This window comes from Geotrypetes seraphini, chromosome 6 (assembly GCF_902459505.1).
Source record: "Geotrypetes seraphini chromosome 6, aGeoSer1.1, whole genome shotgun sequence".
Taxonomy (NCBI): domain Eukaryota; kingdom Metazoa; phylum Chordata; class Amphibia; order Gymnophiona; family Dermophiidae; genus Geotrypetes; species Geotrypetes seraphini.
In genome coordinates, this window is record NC_047089.1 from 4,780,522 (window position 1) to 4,805,684 (window position 25,163).

Genomic DNA, 25,163 nt, shown 5'->3' on the forward strand with positions numbered 1-25,163 from the left:
TTTTCCCAGAGACGGTCACGTATGGGATAGCTTGCCATGTACTCACTGGCCTGGAGCTTCACAACCTGCCACACAGCAAATGACATCCTATGAATTGGTGCACTCCACTACAGTAAAGTGGTGGTGGTGGATCTGCAGAAGTTCTGTTTGAAGGACTGGAATTTGGCGTCTTCTAAACTAAAGCTTAACATTCTAAGAAGGCTCGACTCAGTTTACAGCAATTAAATAAACAGGGAATGATTTACAAATGAGAAATAGAAGATAATAGCAAAATGTTTGGCAAATAGAGTAGTTTTTAAAGATTTACGGAAAAATTGAAACGAACTGGAACTGGAGCAAATTATATATCAATAAGGAACTAACAAAGCATGCTGTCCTCTGGAAGGGTACGGGGTATAAAATTCAAGACTCTGGAAGCTGGAGAGTTCTGTAACATAGAAATGTGTCTTCAGAGCTGTTAAAATTTATCATAGCACACAAACTGAAACAACGAAAACCTGTACTTCTCTAGGCTGAAGTGTATGACAGAATGTTTCTGTAGTTCCATCCAGGATTCAGTTTAAAGCCCTAAGTTTAACTCCTAGAGCTTTTTTCTTGCACCAACCAGATTATTTATCTGCATTAACTATACTATACACTTAGATCTTTTCAAGATAATAGAATGGTTCTCCCTTCAATAAAAAGGGCAAAATGGGAGTCGACTAGAAATAGAGCTTTTTACTTTATGGCGCCAAGATTCTTGAATAGACTACCATGAGATTTGAGATTGGAGGGAAACTTTAAGGCTTTTAAAACCTATGTTAAAAACTTTTTCTTTTAAGAATTATTTGGAAAAGATTCAGTGGCAACAGAAATAATTCAGATATATTGAATTATGGTAATAGGCTCTTTCTGCATTTCGATTTTGTAAAATACTGCAACAGAAAATTATGTATGTTTGAGAAGGTTATGATGGATTTTTATTTTGGGTCTGTCCTATTGTTGGAGTTCCTTTCTATAAATATTTTGTATTTTAATGATGTAAACCCCTTGGACCTGTCGTAAGAACAAGCGATATATGAAGTTTAATAAAACTAAGAACTAAACTATTTCTCTATGTGGCTAGGTTGATTTTTGGTAAAAGCAAATTTGAGCATTTATCTCCACTATTAGCTAAATTACCTATATAACCTTTAAGATCTTGTTTGCCATCTGTCCTTTATTAATCCCTCTGTCTTGGAATTCAAAAAGACCCGTTTTGACTAGAACCATACAAAAATTTAAACTATCCTTCCCTTCACTGAAAGGCATTGCCTCTACTGGCAAATTGGGGAAATCTCTAACTTCTGTATCGCTTGATATAATCCTTACGAATGGGTTATATACCTCACTGCTACCAGCAGGTGGAGACTGAGAACAAACTTGTGTATCAGGATAGCTTCCCCTCTTGCAATCCAATCTAGTCTTCCTCAGTCTCCATTAAAGCAGGTAGGAAGACTAATTCGTTTCCCCTCTTAGTACTGTTGGGATTTTGTTTTGGACTTCTGGGTTCCCTTTGTGCCGGTTAGAGCTTGGATGGGTCCTGTTTGTGGGATCCGTCCAACCTCGGGGATGTTAAACTTGGCGGGTCTCGTGCTGGGTCCCTCCCCCCACTTTCCTCCATCTCCCCACATTTTTGTAGTGTCTCAGCTGGCGGCCTGGCCCCCTGATTGGTCAGCCTCCAACTTTGAGAGCCGTGGATCTGTTCTGACTAAGTGAAATAAATAAATAAAATCCTGAGGTGTGCCGGTCTAAAGGGCTCAATTCCCTTTAAAACTGCCATTTGTATTGGGGGGTGGGTTCTCATCTAACCAGCACTTTTATTACAGCTTGGGCGTTTTTTCAGCACAATGAGCACTTTTAAGGGGGAAAAAATGCTCATTGTGCTCCAGATGCGAGGTACTCGCAGCCGGCCTGTGCAAGCAGTGTGCAGGCTGGAGCAATGGGGGAGTCTCGTCAGCAGCAGTTGCTGGCAGCCAGGGCACTCCGCCACATGTACCTCGCAAAGTATTCCCTTACTGCCGGAGCGGCTGGGGATTCCCTTTTTGTGTTGGTCAGTTCCTTGGTCTCAGCGTCAGGAAAGTCCCAGGCTTTTTAGACACGACAGGTCGCAGGAGCTCCGATTTTGGCAGTTTCAGGTCCAATTTCGGCGGGAACATCCTCCTTCATTTCTGTTACCTCAGGTGACCTTCATCCTGTTCTGGAAATATAGGGGCAAGGTATGGCAGGATCCCCTGCTGGAGCAGGGAGTCCCTTGGGACCGCCGGGGGGTTTTTACCCCTGAATTTATGTTAGTACTTTGTAAAGCTTATGTGCTGGCGGCTTGAGGTTCTGTGTTCTCTCGAGAGGGGGGAGGTTTGCCCTCGACATCTTCCCCGGTGTGGCCCCAGGCAGCGGAGGTTTTGCCCCCTCTACTCCCAAGTGTGTCTTGGGATGAGGATTTTTGCCCAGAGGAGCAAAATGGTATTGATGAGGACCTGGACCCTTGGGGAGATTTCCAGGGTCTTCTTGGGGTGACGGATTCTACCAGCGAGGGGTTCAAGCACCCCCCTGCTGGCAAAGATGCTTCTGTGGTGCACATTTTTCAGCAGGAAGAGTTTCATGAGCTAATTCTTCAGATCTCCTCAGTTTTGCACTTTGAGGACACCTTGTCGGAGCTCTCGTGTACGGCAGACCCCTTGCTTAAGGGGATCCGCTCTTCTTCCCACTCTTTTCCTATGCATCAGGATATTCGGGACATTATGCTCGCACAGTGGCAGGTGCCGGAAGCTCCCTTTCGTTTTGCGTGCTCCATGGCCCGCCTGTATCCCATTCCTGAAGGGGATAGGGACACTCTGAAGTCGCCTGTGGTGGATGCGGTGGTCTCGGCCATTTCTAAGAGGCATACCGTGCCTGTTGAGGGCAGTGCAACCTTGAAGGACCCGGAGGAGCGTAAGTTGGAGTCCCTCCTTAAACAGAGTTTTGATGTGACAGCTCTTGCGGTCCAGGCGGCAATGTGTGGCGGGCTGGTGGCTCGGGCATGTTTTTGCTAGGCCGAGCATGTGCTTGACAATAAATCTGAGGATTGGAAATTGCTCAAGCACGAGGTGGCAAAGATTGAATTGGGTGCTTCTTATCTTTTAGATGCCATGTATGACCTGTTGCGAGCTTCTGCCAAGTTGGCGTTTGCAGTGGCAGCTCGCCGTACCTTGTGGCTTCGCACTTGGTTGGCAGATTCGGCGTCCAAAGCTAAGTTGACAGAGTTTCCTTTAAAAGGATCTTGTTTGGTGAGGACCTGGACAAGTTGGTTCAGACTCTCACTGATTCTAAAGTGCCTCGTTTGCCTGAGGATAGGCCTAGCTGGCTCAAGGTGGAGCTGCTCGTGGGCGTGATTTCCGCCGCTTCCGTGCTGGTCGAGGGACTGCCTCTTTTCAGTCTCCTGGACTCTCTAGAGGCAGGTTCTTCCAGCGCAAGCAATCCTTTTGTGGGGCCCGCCGAGGTGTGGGTAGCGCCCCTGCCAGGTCCCCTGCCGCCCGTCCTGCCCAATGACTCCTTGCCGGCACCCGTCTTGGTTCCAGTGGGTGCCCGGCTGAAGGATTTTTATCCAAAGTGGGCAGACATCACATCCGATCAGTGGGTTCTGGAGGTGATTCGGGATGGTTATGCTCTGGAGACTGTTTTCTTGCTTCTCCCTCGCAGGTGGCATGGAAGCAGCAGGCCTATTGTCAGATTCTTCAAAGATTGTTAGATCTCCACGTGGTGGTTCCAATTCTCCCACAGGAGTGGGGCACAGGTTGTTACTCAATTTACTTTGTGGTGCTAAAGAAAGAAGGGACCTTTCGGCCCATCCTAGATTTGAAGGGGGTCAACAGGGCTCTTCACATGCCTTCCTTCCGCATGGAAATTCTGCGGTCTGTGATTCTGGCAGTTCAACCGGAGGAGTTTCGGACCTCTCTAGATCTGACTGAGGCCTACTTGCACATTCGTATTCAGGCCTCCCATCAACGCTTCCTGTGCTTTGCGATCTTGGGGCAACATTATCAGTTCTGTGTACTTCCCTTTGGTCTGGCCACGGCTCCGTGGACATTCACCAAGGTGATGATGGTCATCGCCGCAGCTTTGCGAAAAGAGGGCATTCTAGTTCATCTCTACCTGTATGACTGGTTGATTCGAATGAAGTCGTTACGGGAGAGCACCTGGGTCACAGTTTGGGTGGTGGAGTTTCTGCAATTGCTGGGCTGGGTAGTCACCCTTGCCAAGAGCCGGCTGTCTACCTCAGCGTCTGGAGTATCTAGGAGTGCTGTTCGACACCTCCTTGGGGAAGGTCTTCCTTCTGGAGGCCCGGGTAAGCACATTGCAATCTCAGATTTGCCTGCTTATGGCGTCCTGGTGTCCTCAGGCGCAGGATTTCCTCCAAGTTTTGGGGTCGATGGCGGCTTCCCTCGATGTCGTGAGGTGGTTGCGGGCTCACATGCGTCCTCTTCAGTATACTCTTCTTCGGAGGTGGTTGCCTCAGTGGCATAGTCTGGATCACCCTGTTCCGCTTCCGGGCTTAGCTCGGGGCAGTCTACGTTGGTGGCTCCAGACCTCCTATTTTGTACAAGGGGCAAGTCTGGATCAGCCGCAGTGGACAGTGCTGCTCACAGATGCCAGTCTTTTCAGTTGGAGATTCCAGTGTCTAGGTCACTCGGCTCCAGGCACCTGGTTCACGGAGGGGGCTTCTTGGTCGATCAATGTTTTGGAGACCAGAGCCATCCGTCTGGTGTTGCTAGCCTTCCAGTCCTTTCTGATGGGCAAGTCAGTCAGGTGGTGGCCTATGTCAGTTATCAGGGGGGCACCAGGAGCACTTTGGTGGCACAGGAGGCGGCTCTGCTCGTGGTCTGGGTGAAGTCGCACCTTCAAGAAATATCAGCATACCACATAGCTGGAGTGGAGAATGTTCAAGTGGACTTCCTAAGTCATCACATGCTAGATCCCGGAGAGTGGTGTCTAATCCTGGTGGCCTTTCAGTTGCTAGTGCAGTCTTGGAGTTAGCCCCTCATGGACCTGATGGCCACAAGTCTCCCAACGCCAAAACTCCCCGCTTCTTCAGTCTTCACAGAGACGGTCAGGCCGAGGGCCTGGATGCTCTGGTTCAGCCATTGCCGACAGAGGGGATGTTGTATATGTTCCCTCCATGGCCATTAGTGGGCAGAGTTCTTCTCTGCATAATTCGCCATCCGGACCTCGTGGTTCTGGTGGCTCCGTATTGGCATCAACAACCGTGGTATGCAGATCTGGTGAAGCATCTGGTGGTGGATCCTCTTCCTCTGCCTCTCTTGGACAACCTTCTGACTCAGTGTCCCATTCCAATGTTTGATTCGGGTCCCTTCTGTCTTACGGCTTGGCTCTTGAAAGGGATCGCCTAGGTAAGAAGGGATATTCAGATAAAGTGATCTCAACTCTCTTGGGTCCCGGAGGCTTTCCACCTCTCGGGCTTATATGAGGGTTTGGTGTCAATTTGAGGAATGGTGTGCTGCGCGTGGAGTGGTCTCTTTTCGCGCTTCCCTGCCTAACATCCTAGAGTTTTTGCAGGATGGCCTGGACAGGGACCTGGCTTGGTCTTCTCTCTGGGTTCAGCTTGCGGCCTTGTCAGCCTTTCATGGGTTATTGAAAGGTCAGCGTTTGACTGCCATTCTGGATGTGATTCGCTTCTTGCGGGCGGCCAAATTGCTCAAGCCTCCCATACAACCTTCTGTTTCATCTTGGGATCTGAATCTGGTTCTGTCAGTTCTATTGCACCCTCCTTTTGAACCATTGGGTGACTGCCCTTTGAAGGACCTTACTCTTAAAGCAGTCTTCTTGGTGGCCATTATTTCAGCTAGCCGTGTTTCTGAGCTGCAGTCTTTCTCTTATAGGTCTCCCTTCTTGGAGTTTTCTAGGGAATGGGTTGTCTTGAGGCCAGTTCCTTCCTTTCTGCCAAAGGTAGTTTCTCCTTTTCATGTCAATCAGGCAGTGGTCCTCCCAGTGTTGGGTAGCCGGGAGGGCTCTTCCGAGCAGAGACAGCTGCACAAGTTGGATGTCAGTCGGGTCCTTCTCTCTTATGTGCAGAGGACCCAGGAGATCAGGAAGTCAGATCATCTCTTTGTTCTTCTAGCAGGTCCTCGTAAGGGGGATGGCGCTTCTAAAGCTACTATTGCGCGCTGGATCAAGGAGACTATTGCTTCCGCTTATCTTTTGAAGAAGAAACCTGTTCCAGAATTTCTTAAGGTTCATTTCATTAGGGGTCAGACAGCTTCTTGGGCTGAATCTTCTCTGGTGCCTCCAGTGGTTATTTGCAAGTCTGCAGTTTGGTCGTCTCTACATTCCTTTGTAAGACACTACCGTGTGGATGTTCACGTGTGTCAGGACGTGGTATTCGGTGAACATGCTCTGGTGTCAGCCCTTCGGGGGTCCCACCCTTAATGGGTACTGCTTTGGTACGTCCCATTCATAAGGACTATACCAGTCTACTAAGTAATACAGAAGGAGAAATTAGATTCTTACCTGCTAATTTTCTTTCTATTAGCTTGTAGACTGGTATAGTCCCCCACCCTGTTTGTCTTTGTGCGGTGATTGCAGGTTTTTGTTTTGCTTGCGTGCAGATTTTGAATTTTTCTGTGGGTTTTAGTATTTTTCTAGGGCTGGGTAGAACATAAGAATTGCCGCTGCTGGGTCAGACCAGTGGTCCATCGTGCTCAGCAGTCCGCTCGCACGGCGGTCCTCTGGTCAAAGACCAGTACCCTAACTGAGACTAGTCCTACCTGCGTACATTCTGGTTCAGCAGGAACTTGTCTAACTTCGTCTTGAATCCCTGGAGGGTGTTTTCCCCTAAGACAGACTCCGGAAGAGCGTTCCAGTTTTCCACCACTCTCTGAGTGATGAAGAACTTCCTTACGTTTGTACGGAATTTATCCCCTTTTAATTTTAGAGAGTGCCTTCTTGTTCTCCCTTCCTTGGAAAGGGTGAACAACCTGTCCTTATCTACTAAGTCTATTCCCTTCAGTACCTTGAATGTTTCGATCATATCCCCTCTCAATCTCCTCTGTTCGAAGGAGAAGAGGTCCAGTTTCTCTAATCTTTCGCTGTACGGCAACTCCGCCAGCCCCTTAACCATCTTAGCCTCTGTTCTCTGGATCCTTTCGAGCTGGTGAGCTGTGGGGATGTTTTCTATACCAGGATTCAGTTCTACACATGTTCCAATTGTAGTTTACCAGTGTTCGTTGTTTTTACACTCCTGTTCGGAGTGTTATACTGTTTTCAGTTGAAATCTTTCCTAGGTTCTGCTTGACTATTTGGCAGACTGGATTGGATTGCAAGAGGGGAAGCTATCCTGATATACAAGTTTGTTCTCAGTCTCCACCAGTGAGGTATATAACCCATTCGTAAGGACTATACCAGTCTACAAGCTTTAAAAATAACTGAATTATGGAACAATATTCCTCTGTGGTTGAGAGATTGTATAATTGTATAGGCTCTCTTCAAACCTTTTGTAAACATCTAAAAACTTGGCTATTTTCCAAATTGTTAAATCTTTTTTTCCTCCATTTTTCTCTTCTATTTTTATTTATAAACCGAGTCGAGCTTTATTTTTATAGAGAAGACACAGTTTATAAACTTAAGTTTTAGTTTAGTTTGTGGAAGATTAGCTGTTTTCCTCTGCTGATTTGGAAGTACAATAGGTAATGAATAGAAATAGACCAAAAACAGGAAAATAAGAGATCTCTTTATTGGACTAACTTAATACATTTTTTGATTAGATTAGGTTAGCCCAACAAAAAGATACCTTATTTTCTTGTTTATGGTCTATTTTTATTTCTAATTGTTACCTTTTAAAAATGGACTAACATGACTACCACACCATTTTATCCACAATTGGGAAGCAGTAACATAACATAAATGCAGGCCTCACATAGGTCTGTCTGAAAGTCTGTATAATTGTATTGCCTGAGTTGGCCATCTTTGGGAAAGATCACAGGACCTAGAGACCACAAATTTGGGAAACAAGTTTATTGGGCTGCTTGTGGTTGAACGTGGGAGGGAAAAAGTGCTGGGGGAGGGAATGGAGATGCCTAAGAGGATGTGGGGTACAATGTAAAAAAAGAAAAAAGATGGGTGGTATTCTAAAGTCAGCTCTACTTGGATAGCTGGGATATATCCTTTACTCCTGGCGGAATTCTGTGCAAATCTTCCATTCTGCCCCTGTCCTCGTTCCCTCCTCCTCCTTCACTCTGAGGGGATTGAATTCAGGATGCAAGTGAGAGAGCAGTGGGATTTAGAGGGGGACAGAACTGCAGTTGAAGTGAGAGAGGGAGCTAAGGAGGCTACAATCTGAGAAAAGGAAAGGCAGGAAGGAATTTCAGGCCTCAGGATAGGAGAATTCTGAAATATTTGTGCATAATTTCACCAGGAGTAATCCTTTTCAATGTAAACAAGAAATACTGAATAGACTGGATGGACAAGTGTTTTTTCTGTCATTGTTTGACGTGTTCCTATATATCACTCATTCATCAAATAAACAGCAGTGCTTATTCCAAGGTTATTAGCTGCAAAGGTGGTGTTTTGGGGGAGGGGGGTTGGAATGAGGGAAGACACTGGCACTACTTAAAGGTCATTGGGCAGACTGGATAGGCCAGTGTGGTCCCTGTGTGGCATCCAAATGCGAAAGCACAGCTGTTCCCCTGTTTTACATGGATTCAGGATTGTTGGAGAAATAAGAGGAAAGCTCTCAGACTTTATTCCTCCTCTGAATAGGAATAAAAACACACCATAAAGAGGAGGCCCTTCATTCACTATTGCCAGCACACAAACACTGCTAATTATAACTCATAGTATGTCATTAACACTTCTAATCACAATGCTTGCACATTCCTGCCTCTCCCCTTCTCCAAACTCTCTCTCAGCCCAACCACCTCCTTCCTGCATGTGTTTATGTATCATGCAGCGTATTGGCTTCTCCTAAGTCTATGAAAAAGTATAGAAGAACCTCCATTTGCCTTCGCCCACTTCATTATTTTTAATGCTGGTTAAACTAGGTAAGATTTATCAGTAAACAAGAACCATCTTAAGTGTGTTTCTGTTGAGGGCAGTATCTCCAGTTGGGTTTGTTTTGCACATATTGTGACAGTACTGAACCTCACCTCTACGCCAAGATAGGTAGACTCTGATCTCAGATTTCTGTTACTGCTTGCCTTAGAACTTGCATTGTGCCAGAGAGCTTCCTTCTGGAGTTCATACAATGTTTCTGGTATGTACAGAGCCCAGTGGTTGAGCAGTTGGGAAGGGTAGTGGAACTGGACAGCGATATGGCAGATATCACCCAGGAGCAGCTTTTGGAGACCACGTTGGAAGACGATAGCACCGAAGAACAAGAGCCTATATCTGCTTCTTCACACATTGCTTCATCACTGGGCATAAATCCACATACCTTACAGGTAAAGTATTGACTTTTTCCTACTGGAGACTGATGTGTTCTCACTTTTACCTTCACAGCTGGGATCTTGTAGTGACATCTGTAAATCTATTTTATTGGCGGTTGAATGTGAGAAATTTTCAGAGCACCAGATTATCCAAGTAAATATCTTTACCACTAATTCAGAGAAGAACTGGCACTAAAGAGCCAGTTTTATGGTCTAAAATGGAATAATCTTTATATAAATAACTTATACATATTCATCCCATCAAGTTCAAGTTAAATAGCGTAAGAATAGCAGATACTCTGTGTTTTTGGGGTTGTTTTTTTTAATTCTTTATTCTTTTTTACATATTACAAGTGTAACGTAGAAACACAGTTGAACTTATACAACAGCACTTGATTAACTTTCATGTACCACATAAATATAAAAAATAAAAACCCCTCCCAACCCTTTTAATACCTAAATTATATAAAATTCAGTATACTAAAAATATTTTCTAATTACATCCCTTAATATCAGATCTGAGATCCCTCCCCTCCCAACCTTCCCCTTACATAATTCCAACCCTAACAATTCCAAACATATTCCTATATTATTTATACATTATACGATTTTCTAAAATATTACCCATTATTTTATCTTTGGGAAAATGTTCATTACTCATTACAGAAATCTGTTAATGGTCCCCACACCTCCTGAAATTTACCAAAAAATCCTCTCTGTGTTGCTATTGTTCTTTCCATTTTATAGATATGACAAACGGAATTCCACCAGAAGCTGTCATTTAATCTGCTATGATCTTTCCAATTGATACTCTGTCTTGCCAAACTGTGGACTGAAATGCAGCCTAATTTTTGGGACACAGCCGGCCATTTAGAATAGCCACAATGTATATGCATGAGAGATTTGCATGCACTGCCTCATGTTTACAAACAAACTGGGTTGAATCTTTATATCAGAGGTTAAATTACCATATTTGTAAAAATATGGTAATTTCCTTAGTCTGGTTATCCCAAAAAACAGACGACTTTGTAGCTCTTGTGAACCAAACAGAAGTTATATGGAAAAAGGTGCATTATGGTTTGGCTCTTCACTAACTGGTAGAGGATTCCAACATATAAAGAAGGGCCACTTGTCTTAGTGGTGAGTGTCCAGGATTTCTGTGTATTCATAATTGTAAGCTAGGGTTTGCCAATTTTTCACCTATGAGGTCTCCCTGTGCGGTAGATAAATTAGCTAAACAGATGTGTACTGTATATACTCAAAAATAGAAAATGGGGGTCTTGGTTTATATTCAAGTACCACCCTGCAGTTATTCCCTGCCCCCCCTCCCTCCCGGACCCACTGCAGGCCTTTGCCCCAGTGATCCAATGGTGAGTTGGGCAGGAGCGATCCTCCTACGCTCCTGCCTCTGCAGTCTCTACTAAAAATATCTGCTGCAAGTTCCCACAGCAACCTTGTGAGACTGCCAAGAGGGGTGGAGATGTGGGCTAGGTGCTGAGCTGGCAGACATCCTACCTCCCTTGGAGAAGGGAGAGAGGGATTGATTGCTCCTTCACTGGTTCACCACTGGACTGCTAGGGCTGTAAGTTAAGCCTCAGGAGAAGGGATGAGCTTGGTGCAGAGTTAGCAGACAGGGCACCTTGGGGAAGGGAAGGATTGCTCTTGCCCAGGTACTTGAATATAAACCATCGTTTTGCATTCAATAACATTTTCTTCCTCTCTTTAAGGGAAAAATGTTATCCGGGTTTATATTTGAGTATATATTGTGGTACTTGTTTTCTTGAGCTTTATTTATTTATTTATTTAATGTAGATTTCATAGAGCTCCTGAAACTCTTGCAGACTCCTAGGGAGCCCCTAACCACTGGATGAGAATCTTTAAGCCACACAATGATTTCATAAAAGTCTTTATATCTTTAAATATTTTTGTAGAAGAGTGCACTGAAATAGTTTTTCCTTGGTCTACATAACCTACTTGATGTTTTCAAGTTAAACTATAGAAATTAAAATAAAAGTAATAAAATATGAAACAATAATGTTCATTGCATAAGTCTTCAGACCCCTGGGCTAAATGCCTGGTGAAGCCTCTTTTGTAGCAATAACAGCCTTGAGTCACTTAGGGTGAGTGTGTGCCATCTTCTTAAGAAAGGATTGTGCAGTTTATACCCAAGAATAGCTCAAGCTCTTTGGCTGGATTTATCTGTGGACCCAGATTTTCTGTAGGATTAAATACTTATTCTGCTGTTGGATTTAGGCTGTTCTATATTGGTGATAAGTATTCAGACCTTCGTATCTTAAGTGGCTACCTGAGGCAGTAGGAGATAGTGGCCTGTCCAACTTCACAAGGAGCATCAGTGGTTCTTAGCCCATTGCTCTGACTACTAGGCTCATCCCTCTTCTACCTGAGCCACTTGTGTTGTAGATCATTGACCTAGTTCTAGATCTTTGTCCCAACCACTTTCTCCTCCAGGATCTGCTTGTGCTTTGCACCATCTATTTTCCCTTCAGTCTTCACAGTTCTCACTGCTACTGCTGTATTCCTACAACATAATGCCACCACTATGCATTGCTCTAGGAACAGCATTAGCAGGGTTGCATGCTGGTTTATACTCCAGCACTGAGACAATAAAACCCAGGGTTCTTGGCTGCTGTGTCCTGCAGATTTTTCTTTTATATCTTGTTCCTAGCAGGTGACTTTACAATGAACCTTCTGACACCATGGGGGACCATGCTGAAGTCATCAGGTGCAACTTGATTGTTCCATTTAAAAACCACACCAGGGCATACCCTAGGAAGCATATGCTATCTCTTTAAGCTCCTTCAGAGCTGTGTCAGATCCCAGCAGATTCTGAGGCATTTGGAGCTTTTTGCCATTGGATTTTTCTTTTATTGATATTGAAAAGTGGAAAAATAAGGAGGGAAGACACTGTCCATTAAGGGCTTATGGATAGATATGTCCATGTGTTGCACAGAGGGATGGTTGGTATGTTGGTCAATGCAGTGTCACTCGCTGAGTCTGGAGCCTCTCAGAGTTCTGGGGACATCTTGCTCCACCTCCACTATTGGCTTCCCTATTTTTGCTTGAAGGGGAGTTTCTTTTCATAGATTCTTCTAAAGCAGACAATGAGAGACAAATGACTTTTCTTCCCGAATGCATGCTCCACTGGTACCTATATCCGAGGTAATTGTATAGTGATGTGAAATGATTTGTCCCCTTCCAGCTTTCCTCTGTACTACTTCATAGCACTAAATCCTGATGTTCTGGATGAAACTACTGTATGTACTTGTGACCATGCTACCAAATGATTGGTACATATAGCAATATGGTTTCATATAATAGATTAGCAATCCCTGCATTAAAATGTATGGAATTATTGAGAGCACTGCAAACATGTAAAGCTTCAAAGACTCTTCAGGCTCCAGCTGGTTTCATGACGTTTCTTGTTCAGATAATGAAAGCATCGCTCTTTGCTGATGAAGAGGATGGGGATGTTACTACGAGCCAGCACTTCAGTCTTTTCACAGGCAGCTCTCCTAAGTTCCTGCCCCCTACGCCGCAGATACAGAGATCCCGGTCATCAGGTAAACTCTTTTGGGAAACATTTTTATTTCTTCTTGTTGATTGAAACTTCAAAATAATTTTGATAAGATAAGGAAAATATAAGAGTCAATATCACAGGAGGGGTGGGCCTCTTTCAATTGACGTGAAGCTCTGGAAGGAGGTGTTCTAGGATAAGTATGAAAAGAGATTGAGGTGGGAGTAATCTTGTTATAGAAAAGGTGGTAGAGGAATGGAGCAACTTTCCGGTGGAGGTGGTAGAGATGAGGACTTATCTGAAAGAAGAGAGAAGCACAAAGAAACTGGAGGGGGGAAGGCGGGGCAAGAAGGGATTATAGACCTTAGTAGTTGGTGTGACTAAGTAGACTGGATGGGTTGTTTAGTCTTTTATTTGCCTTCATTTTCTATATAAATTAGAGTCTTAATAATTTGCTAGGGTAATGTTTGAAAAAAGCCTAAAATTTCATTGGTTGTCTTATGGGCATGCTTGGATTTCACGTTTTAGTGATCTCATGCTCTCCCAGCGTAGAAACTGAAACGTCTTCTGAAGAACAGACACACGGCTCTGAATCCTGAGACAAGTGTGTTCTCGGGCAGATCAGTGGGTATGTTTGTGTAATGCTTGGGTCAACATGTAGAGCAGGAGCTGGGCCCAGAAATTCAGCCCGACTCTTGCATGCACTATATCAAAGCAACTCTATTTTACTTTCTACATTTTTTTCTTTTTATTGTTCTTTGGGGACTTCTGCACCAAAATATTTAAAATTCCTTATAAAAACTTAGGAAACAGTATTTAAAAATTTTGCAAAAATCTCTTATGCTGAATTCCCACATCAAGACTTTGCTTCTTCCCAGTCAAAGCTTGACATCTGTAAACTTTCCCTCCTCAGGCCTGACTCTCCCCAACTCTCTCTCATATACATAAACTTAATCAACTCCTGCGCTTGATCTCCTGTTCCTTTAACAGGTTCAACCCCCTTAGTGCCTCCTCCTCTCCCTCAACCCAAGTTTGCTTTCCCACTAATGGCTCCTTGTGACCTTGAGAAAGTCACCTGATTCTCCATTGCCTCAGGTACAGACTTAGGGCCAGATGCACAAAGCTCTGACATCACAATAAAAAATTAAAAAAATACCATGGTGGGAGTGTTTATTTTTTTATAGGTGATGCTCAGCATGAATAAATGCAAATTATATGCATGCTTTTCTTGCGGAGTAGCACCAGTAAAAAGGGGAGGAACTGTGCCTGGAGCTTCCTCAGAAGAGCAATTGCTAGGCACAGCTCCTCCCCCCATCCCTCCTGTAACTTTTTTAATTTTTTTTTTTTTTTTTTTTTGCTGCTCTCCCTGCTGGCCAATCTCTGGCAGGGATGCTCCAAAGCCCGAACAGTAGCTTTGGGGTTTCCCCTATCAGCTCAGCTGATTGGCTGGCAGGGAGAGCAGCAAAACATTCGATAGGAGGGCAGTGGTTGTTTTTTGTTGTTTTTTTTAATGTTTTTGTGCCTGTGTTTTACTGGGGCCTAAGGTGTCTGAGCCAATCAGAGCCTGAGGCCTCCCCATATGATGCACTGGGGAGGAGAAGGCCAACCATTTTGGATTGGAGGGACCCGAGCTTCCCTCCTGCTCTCAATTTCTGACAAAGTTATGGGGTGGGGGAGATTTGGAGGAGCATCTGGTGGCAGGAAGATCCGCTTTGTGCTGGCCTACACGGCAAAGCTGAGAATCACCCATAATAGAACCACCACATTATATGAGACTTTGCAGTGGCGGCTCAGGCCTTTTTGGCCTCCTTGCCTGCTGCTGAGGACTTGAGCTGAATAGCAGGACTGTAGTAGATGGTTTTTTTACTCCTCTTTGGAGCCTGATGTTCTCGGACACTGGGAATCTCCAGGACTTGGGGAGTGAGTTGCCTGGTTTGGTCCCTGGTGGGATGTTGGATTCCATTCAGGGTAAGGGACCTGGGACAATGCGTTATCGAGAAATGATTGAGCGTCCCTCCTGCTCCCCTTCTTTGTTTTCCCTGTTGGGGACTGGTTGCCATGTTGGCTTGGTTTGGGGGGGACTTTCAGTTGCTGTTATGGCTTAGATGTAAGTTTTGTCACTGATGGGTTTCCTGCTGTGTGCCTCCCAGCCATGAGTTCCCCCTTGTCCTTGCTTTATGTCTGGTACAGTACTCGGAGAGACCCCCCAGGAAAGAGACCTGGGAGTACTGGTCGACAAGTCGATGAAGCCATCCGCGCAATGTGTGGTGGCTAAGAAAAGGGCGAACAGAAGTTAGGAATGATAAAGAAGGGGATCACAAGCAGATCGGAGAAGGTTATCATGCCGCTGTACCGAGCCATGGTACACCCCCACCTGGAATACTGCGTCCAGCACTGGTCGCTGTACATGAAGAAGGACATGATACTACTCAAAAGGGTCCAGAAAAGAGCTACTAAAATGATTAAAGGGGCTTGAAAAGAGGAGACTGAGAGGGGACATGATCGAAACTTTCAAAATACTTGGGAATGGACTTAGTAGATAAAGACGGGTTGTTCACCCTCTCCAAGGTAGAGAGAACGAGAGGGCACTCTCTAAAGTTAAAAGGGATAGATTCCGTACAAACGTAAGGAGGTTCTTCTTCACCCAGAGAGTGGTAGAAAACTGGAATGCTCTTCCGGAGTCTGTTATAGAGGAAAACACCCTCCAGGGATTCAAGACAAAGTTAGACAAGTTCCTGCTGAACAAGAACATACGCAGGTAAGGCTAGTCTCAGGCCACTGGTCTTTGACCTAAAGGCCACCACGTGAGTGGACTACTGGGCGCGATGGACCACTGGTCTGACCTAGCAGCCGCAATTCTTGTTTTTATGTGAGTATGAAGCGTGTGCTGGGGGGGAGGGGATTAGGGTGGAGGGAATGTTTGTGCTGAGAGGGTGAGGAGTGGATGGGTTATTTTGGGGGAGTGAGTGTGGGTGTATTTTGGGTTCTTAGTTTTGGAAGCGTGAGGGGTAACATAGTAGATGACGGCAGATAAAGACCCGAATGGTCCATCCAGTCTGCCCAACCTGATTCAATTTAAATTTTTTCTTCTTAGCTATTTCTGGGCAAGAATCCAAAGCTCTACCTGGTACTGTGCTTGGGTTCCAACTGCCGAAATCTCTGTTAAGACTTACTCCAGCCCATCTACACCCTTCCAGCCATTGAAGCCCTCCCTAGCCCATCCTCTCCCAAATGGCCATATACAGATATAGACCCTGCAAGTCTGCCCATTACTGGCCTTAGTTCAATATTTACTATTATTTTCTGATTCTAGATCCTCTGTGTTCATCCCACGCTTCTTTGAACTCAGTCACAGTTTTCCTCTCCACCACCACTCTCAGGAGCGCATTCCAGGCATCCACTACCCTCTCGTAAAGTAGAATTTCCTAACATTGCTCTTGAATCTACCACCCCTCAACCTCAAATTATGTCCTCTGGTTTTACCATTTTCCTTTCTCTGGAAAAGATTTTGTTCTACGTTAATACCCTCCAAGTATTTGAACGTCTGAATCATATCTCCCCTGTCCCTCCTTTCTTCTAGGGCAGGGGTATCCAACCTTTTGGCATCCCTGGGCCACATTGGCCGAAAAAAAATTTTCTGGGGCTGCGCAAATGCTGCAGTAAGACAGAGGAGGGAGCTGGCAAGACGGTAAACAACCAGAGGCAGCAGAAGAAAACACTGCATCACTTTAGACCGGGGCCGTGAAAAATACTTCACAGGTCCACATGTGGCCCTTGGGCCACAGGTTGGACACCCCTGCTCTAGGGTATACATATTCAAGGCTTCCAGTCTCTCCTCCTAAGTCTTCTGGTGCAAGCCTCCTATCATTTTCATTGCCCTCCTCTTTGGGGTCTGGGCCTTGTGTGAGTGGAATGTGGGGGGGGGGGGGGTTTCTTGTGCGGGTGTATGTCTTTCGGTGGGGGGGGAATTTTGTTGAGGTTAGGCTGAATGCTCGGGCGGGTGGACATCCATCAGTAACTTAACACCACTCTTGTAGCAGTGGTGCTCTCTTGGGGGTTCAGGGGACAAGTGGGAGGGCTTTGAGGGAGGGGGATGGGGACAGGGTAGGGGATGGGATGGGATAGGGGGAAGTGGGCAAGAGGAATGGAACTATTATTGGTGTCAGTGTTTTTAGGGGGGCACAGAGGTTGGGTTGTTCTTACTGCTGTTCCATGTGGTGGAGCGACTTGTCTCATTCGACAGAGAGGTGGATTCAGTGGTTGTGTTTTTCTATGGGTTGGGGTCTGGAGTGGGGTGGGGCTGTGGCTGGGACAGCCGCCTCCTCTGCTATCTCATTTATAAACTTTCTTTATTGTACCTTTCTCAGGGGTTCCCAAATGGTTAAACTGTATACTTGGAATGTAGGTGGTGTTTCCTCCCCCATCAAACGAACGAAAATATTGCAGGCTCTCCAGAGACACGGCGCTGATATTGCCATGCTTCTGGAAACCCATCTCGGGGCAGATGAAAATGCAAAGCTGAAAAAATAGTTAAGCTCTGGTGCGCGTTGCCAGAGGATATGGTAAGAACGGATAGCGTAGCTGGTTTTAAGAAAGGTTTGGGCAAGTTCCTGGAGGGAAAGTCCATAGTCTGTTACTGAGAAAGACATGGAGGAAGCCACTGCTTGTCCTGGATAGGTAGCATGGAATATTGCTACTCTTTGGGTTTTGGCCAGGTACTAGTGACCTGGATTGACCACTGTGAGAACAGGCTACTGGGCTTGATGGACCATTGGTCTGCCCAGTAAGGCTATGCTTATGTGGCATCGTCGGCTCAGGGAAATAAAAGGAGAGTGATTTATTCTTTTTCGTGAAGGACTGGTCTCCCAGGTGGACAAGGTCTGGGCAGATTCTGAGGGGCGCATTGTCTTATGTCAGGTCACTATTCATCACAAACCGGTGGTGCTTTGCAATGTTTATGCACCCAATAAATTTGATAGCAATTTGTGTGGCGTTGACTGTAGCTCTCCAGTGTTTTGGAATGTCTAATTTGATCGTTGGAGGGGATTTTAATTCTGTCTGGGATCCTCAGATCTAGGGGAGCGGGAGTGCCGGATCAAAGCTCAGGAAACTTTCTTCCCAAGCTGTGCAAGGCTTTGGATCTCGTGTACATTTGACAGTTCCTTCACCCTACTGACAGAGAATATACCCATCTTTCTAGAGCCCAGGCCTTGCCCTCTAGGATTGATTACTTGTTGGTCTCTGTTGCAACGGTGTCCCATATGCAGTGTGTGGAGATTGGCCCCAGTGAGATTTCAGATCATGCCCCATGTGGGTGGACTGGGAGGACCTGGGAGTGGAAAGAGGGTAAGGCATTTTGGAAATTTCCTGTGGATTTATATGTGGATCCTGTCTTCCAGAATTATTTAGTGAAGAAATGGCAGGATTATACTCTGGATAATGCGGCTCAGCAGGGCATAAGCACATAAGAATAGCCTTATGGGTCAGACCAATGGCCCATCAAGCCCAGTAGCCTGGTGGCCAATCCAGGTCACTAGTTCCTGGCCAAAACCCAAGGAATAGAAATATTCCATGCTACCGATCCATCCAGGGCAAGCAGTGGCTTCCTCCATGTCTTTCTCAATAACAGACTATGGACTTTTCCTCCAGGAACTTGTCCAAATCTTTCTTAAAATCAGCTACACTATCTGTTCTTACCACATCCAGAGCTTAACTATTTTCGAAGTGAAAAAAAATTTCTTCCTATTGGTTTTAAAGTATTTCCCTGTAACTTTGAGTGTCCCCTAGTCTTTGTAATTTTTGAAAAATCAATCCATTTGTACCCATTCTACTCCACTCAGGATTTTGTAGACCTCAGCCGTCTCTTTTCCAAGCTGAAGAGCCCTAACTGTTTTAATCTTTCCTCATATGAGAGGAGTTCATCCCATTTACCATCTTGGTCGCTCTTCTGTGAACCTTTTCTAGCGTCACTATTTCTTTCTTGAGATAAGGAGACCAGGATTCAACACAATACTCCAGATGAGGTTGCACCATGGAGCGATACAGGGGCATTATAACATTCTTAGTCTTGTTAACATCCCTTTAATAATTCCTAGCATCCTGTTTGCTTTTTTGGCTGCTTCCGCACATTCAGTCCTCTTTTTGGAGGTGGCTAAGGCTATCCTGCGAGGCCATATTATTAGCTATGCCTGTCACAAACGGAAAGCCATGGATAGAGTGATTATCTGCCTGTAAAATCAGTTGTGACAGGTACAGCAGTATTTTGGGTGCACTCATTTGCCGGTCGATAAGGAAACTATTGGCCACTCAGGTGGAACTTAATACTTTACTTCATCACCAAGCAAAGAAATGTATGCTTTATTACAGCTATCACCTTTACAGATATGGGAATGTTGGCGGGAGGCTTCTGGCCCAGTTGGTGGGTGCAGCGGAGGGTTACTCTCCCATTTTACAGATGTTGGGGGACACTGGGCGAATGGTTACAAATGATCGTCAAATCTGTCAGATTTTTTCAGGATGCTTCCCTTTATGGTCCTCCTTCGGTCTCGGGGTTGGAAAGTTCTATGTATCTTGATAACATTCTTTTGCAGTGGGTACCAGCTGCTGATCTCGCAAAACTTAATGCCCCTATCTGGGTAGAAGAGGTGGACTGGGCTATTGCTCGGCGTGCCTTGGAGAAGGCCCCTGGGGTGGATGGATTCTGGGCAGAGTTATACAAGCTACTTCAGAGGGACATTGCTCCTTTCCTAGCTGCGATGTTTAATTCCTGTATTGACGAGGGGACTTTGCCACTGAGCCTCACTGTGGCCCAGATGGTGTTGCTGCTTAAATCTGATAAGGATCTGATTCTTCCTAGCTCCTACAGACCCATATCACTTTTGAATTTTGATGAAAGTGCTGGCCAACAGATTAGCTCGAGTTCTACCCTCACTCATTCATGAATCTCAGGTTGGTTTTGTACAGGGGAGATCCATTGTTAAGAATATGCAGAAGATCATTCTGTCCCTTGAGAAAGTGAGTAAGGAGAAGAGGCCTTCTCTTTTGTTCAGTTTTGATGCAGAGAAGGCCTTCGATAGGGTGTGTTGGGACTTTTTGTTTTCAGCTCTCCAGGCCTATGGTTTCAGGGGCAGATTTGTCCAGGCCCTTCAAATGTTGTATATGGACCCCAAAATGTGTCTTAAGGTGAATGGTGCGAGTTCTCCTCAATTTCCCATTTGCTGTGGCACCGGGTAAGGTCACCCTCTCTCGCCCCTTCTGTTTGTTCTGGACCCACTTATCAGGGAAATTAGCTATTCTTCAGATGTCCAAGGGGTGCATATAGGTGATCGGGAATTTGAGAGCGGCTTTTGTTGACAATTTATTGGTGCATATTCAGGAAACCAGAGACTCTCCCGGCACTCATAATGCTCATTCGGGAATATGGAAATTTTGCGGGGCTGAAGCTGAACCTAGATAAATTGGAGGCTTTGGCACCCATAGGGACTTTACGCCATGTCTGGGGTCCTTCTTTTCCATTGTGCTGGGCCAATGGCTCCTTTTGATATTTGGGCATTCAGCTCCCCCAAAATATTGCGGATCTGTGCGCTCTTAATATTCAACTTTTATTGGCAGACACTAAGTGTCGTTTCAAGCAGTGGCAGCACTTGCCTTTATCCTTATTGGGGAGGATAAATCTTTACAGGATGATAGTTTTTCCTAAATGGTTATTGGTGCTTCAAGTTCTCCCACTGCAGTTACAGGCCAGGGATCGTCATTGTCTTCATCGGATGCTTTGTAGATTTTGTTGGGCCGGCAAAAAATCTAAAATCTGCTGGGCAGTTGGAATTCTGGAGGATTAGGGCTTCCAGATCTTCGGTTTTATAATGTTGCTTGTCGCCTTAGGCATGTAGAGGATTGGATTAATGGTACTGAAGTTTACAGTCCTTTGTCTTTAGAACAGGCTTATGTAGCTCCTTACCATTTCAACTCTTATTTTGCAGGCTTCCCGGCAGGTTTTACTTCACCACCTTAAATACAGCTGGTTGGTCGCACCTCTGCGGTATGCATGGCAGTTTTTGGTCACACGCTTAGGCGGGAACCTGCAGATCTTGACTTTATTGCCAATCAGGGGAAACGTGGCCTTTCTGCCGGGGAGGGACAACATGGCTTATTCCTCATCAGCTACTACATTTCTCCCCTTCGGCTCAGGGTCTTGCAGTACATCACCTGCACTTCTCCAGTTACTTACATATCTCAAAGTCTTGTCCCCCTGGTTTTCCATATTAGTTCTTTTTTCTTCCACTTGAATCTTCAACCTCCTGACTAGTTCCCTACCTTCTCTTTTCAACATATTACCTGGCTTCTCTTTTCTGTGATCTCATGTGGAGAAATGCTACATATTTAAAAATTATATTGCCTTTCAGTTTTGCCCACTGCTGTACTTCCCCCTGGGTCTTATCGTCCAACTTTCTTTTGCTAAAAAGTGATTTGTTAGCATATTTTTATTGTAACCTGCCTTGATGATAGGTGGGCTATAAAGGCAAAATATAGATTTCACCTTCTGAAAGAACTACCATCACCTATGCTCTGTTACTTATATAAATATGCATGCTTTGGTCCCCTGATGAAAAGAGAGGAGCTTTTTGGAATTTCTTTTGTGTACATTAGTGTGCATCTTAAAAGCAATAAAAAACTTTGATTTAGTTAAAATAAATTAGGATCGATATTTGCTTCAGGCAAGAAAAAGTGAGGTTATGGTTTTACTTTAGGGCACACATGGACAGGAGGAGTGCTAGTTGGGTTTCAGTGTACAGAAAAGCCCCACATTGGCATCGTCTTAGTGTCGTGTCTCCCTCTCTTCCAGTTGGAGGATTGCTTCAGTCAAGGCTTTTGAATGGACCTCTCTGCCCAGGTTCTCAGCAGTCTTCCTACAGTCCTAAGCTTCTCTCTTCCACCCCTTCCTGGACTGCTTCTGCGCTGCTTCTGCCCAGCTCAGTTCCTGAGCTCCCATTAAAGACTGTGGGCACCTGCAGACTACAAGAACTTGTGCCACTGAAGAAGTCTGTGTCTTTTGGCCATGGCAAGCTGCTGATGGATATGGCACTCTTCATGGGGCGTTCCTTTAGAGTTGGCTGGGGACCCAACTGGACACTCGCACACAGTGGAGATCAGTTGAGCGGATCTATGCAAAAAGAAGCTTGTCGGGGGTCAGAATTGATGGATTATGGTTTCTTGCCAAAACCGGCTATTGCTAAATCGTAAGTATTGGAGACCTAACAATTTTATCACTTTATATTGACTCACTGGGTACTTTTCACTTGAAATATGTTGTTTGGAAAGAGCACAGACAGCACAAACTGTGAATGTGATCTTTTGCTGTCAAAGGCTGTAAAGAATGGGATGCTTTTGCTGACGATAGGAGAGCTTTGCACAGGAAGTAAAAGTGGAGAGTGGTGTAGACTCAAACTGGATATCCCTGAACATAATTTAGGTTTTAGATCATCAACAATACAGGGTAAAGCAATGGCACCTTTTAAAGTCAAAAATATTCTGCTGCCTTATCTTAATCCAAGATTGTTGCTTCAGTCATTTGGGGAGATACCAAGTGTTAATGCTGTTTTCTTATCCTCTCAATGTGCAGCTACAGGTAGTTTCAGTGAATGTTACTTTTTGTATCGGAAATGAGATGATGTGGTGATCAGTAAGCCACCTTGGTTAGCAAAAGGAAGAATAAAATACAAACTAAATGAAAAGGTTTCACACTAATCCTTGAAAGCAGCCTGTGTAAAAACGATGTCCATGAAGACTTATTAGATTTATGTTTTAGTTTTGTGCAAATTTATTGCTCTTCCTCCTGCTTTTTTCTTAGACTGTCTGAATCGCCATTTAAGATACATGTGGAGAAGCTCAGCCTCCAGGAAATTATTCCTGGGGAACTGCAATCCTACACGGCGCCTCTGGATATTGAACTGAAGAACAGCACGGTCCAGACTGAGCAGTGCTGCCCTCTGCTGGTGCCGAACCCAGGTGTTGCTGCCATTCATGACTATGCAGACTGGGTTCAAGATGTGTGCCAAGAACCAGCGGAAATGGAAAGTGAGTTAGAAATCACAGTGTGAGGCAACCTGGTATTGCTGGAGCACTGTACTCTGTACCATTTAGTAACCATTTGTGGGTCTCTTCCTTCAGCTGTGGTGAAGCACTGGTGCTTGGTGTGGACTTTGTGTGAGGCCATCTGGGGCCACCTGAAGGAACTGGAAGCAAGCTTAGATGAACCAAGCGACTATGTTCAGAGCCTGGAGCGCAGGAAAGCATTTTCACGCTGGCTTTCACAGACTGCATGCGAGCGCATTGAACAGGAAGTTGCAAAATCTCGTCATGAGAGCCACATAGAGGCTGTGTTCAGTTATCTCACCGGGGGAAGGATCAGTGAGGCATGCAGGCTGGCACAACAATCAGGTAGAGTGTCTTCACCTTGCATATCAAGGGGGCTGTGGAAATTTTGGGGTGGGGAGGATAGGGGAAAAGAGGAATGCTATTGCCTGTGATGCATCTGCTTTCTCTAATGAGGAATTGAAGTACTATTGAAAGTCAGCTGAATGTTTGAGGAGGTTATGTTGCTGATTCACTTTGCTTGTTCCAGGTGATCACAGACTGGCCCTGCTGCTGTCCCAACAGATAGGCAGCCAGCAGGTTAAGGACCTGCTGGCTATGCAGTTGGTGGATTGGAATAAGCTGCAGGCTGACCGCTTTATCCAGGAAGAGAGAATGCGTATCTTTACGCTGATGGCTGGCAAACCGGTAAGTCTAGCTTTTGGATGGCACCTTCTCAGCATTTCATGCAGTGGAATATACTAACTTTGACATCCGTTAAGCTTTTCTGAGGAGGATACGAAATCCTTGGGTAGCAAAAGATCTGTAGTCCAATTTCAATAGATACAAATCTGGATTCAAGAAATACTGATGTCTCAGTTGTAGGTGTTGGGGTGGATTGTCAATTTCAAGAAAAGCAACATGGCACCCTCCCAGTCCTTGGGGTATCTGGGGCTTCTCTTCGATACCAAGCAGGGTTGTGTGTTTCTTCCCGAGACACGCAGACAGAAACTTCAGCAGCAGATCAGAGTTCTTCTGGGTTGCCCGGCTATCACAGCCTGGCTGTATCTTCAGGTTCTGGGGTCCATAGTGGCCTCTTTGGAGGTACAAGCGCTCATTACAGGAGTCCCTTCTCCACAGTGTCATCCCCTACAGATGCTGCTCCCCTGGATGGAGCTGGTAGCTTCAGGGGAAGGCTCTTCACCAGGGCAGCCTTCTTCGGATATCAGAATGGAAGACACTCATGATGGATACCAGCCTGTCGGGTTGGGGTGCTCACTGCGGGACCTGTTACATTCCTTACTTTTATTTTTTGAGATGAGTCTCTTTCATTTTAAAGGAAGCTCTGGAATGAGAGGGCATAGGATGAAGTTGAGGTGATAGGTGCAGGAATAATGTAAAGAAATACTTTTTTACAGAAAGGTTGGTAAATGCGTGGAACAGTCTCCTGGAGAAAGTGGTAGAGACAGAGACTGTGTCTTAATTCAAGAAAGCCTGGGATAGGCAAATGGGATCGCTTAGAGAGAGGAAGAGCTAATGGTTACTGCGGATGGCCAGACTAGATGGGCCATTTGGCTTTTATCTGCCTTCATGTTTCTGTGACCCTCTTGGTCTCAAAATCTAGTCCTTTATTTTTCTACATCATGCTCTAGATCAGGGGTCTTCAAACTTTTTTTCCACAAAGACCACATTGGATAATTCACCACTTTTCAGTGGACCATAGTAAGAAAACAAAACAAAAGATAAATAACTCTAGATTGAGTTTTATTGAAAGCAGAAAATTAAATAAACTAATTACAGAGTATGAAAACTATTTTTGTGTTTTTAAAATCTTATCAAACTGAGGTTCAAATTTTGAAACGCTAACTACAAGTAGCAACTTCAAATGTTCATCAGATAAATTTGTCATGTATTTTGACTTGACACATTTTATTCGGAAAAGTTTGTTTGCAAAGATTCGCTGTCCGAAAACTGGAGATAAATTTACAAGCAAATTTCTTCAAATTTGGAAACTGCTCAGAGTTCAAAAATTATAAAAATTGATTGTTTCCGTCTGTGTATTTATCTTTAATATGTTCATTTGCCTGAAGTTCAATAATTTGCATTTGAATTTGACTTGGGGC

General features: G+C 45.0%; 1 protein-coding gene across 6 annotated transcripts in view; it reads left to right on the forward strand.

Annotated features, from left to right (window-relative positions):
- NUP98 (nucleoporin 98 and 96 precursor) overlaps nt 1-25,163 on the forward strand; it is a 330,912-nt gene that overhangs the window by 231,875 nt on the left and 73,874 nt on the right. For all 6 annotated transcript variants that reach the window (XM_033947374.1, XM_033947378.1, XM_033947379.1 and 3 more), the window contains 6 exons: nt 9,273-9,449; nt 12,883-13,015; nt 21,812-22,205; nt 22,817-23,043; nt 23,137-23,406; nt 23,591-23,748. In XM_033947374.1, coding sequence (XP_033803265.1) covers nt 9,273-9,449; nt 12,883-13,015; nt 21,812-22,205; nt 22,817-23,043; nt 23,137-23,406; nt 23,591-23,748 — 1,359 coding nt within the window. The remainder of the gene's footprint in view (nt 1-9,272; nt 9,450-12,882; nt 13,016-21,811; nt 22,206-22,816; nt 23,044-23,136; nt 23,407-23,590; nt 23,749-25,163) is intronic.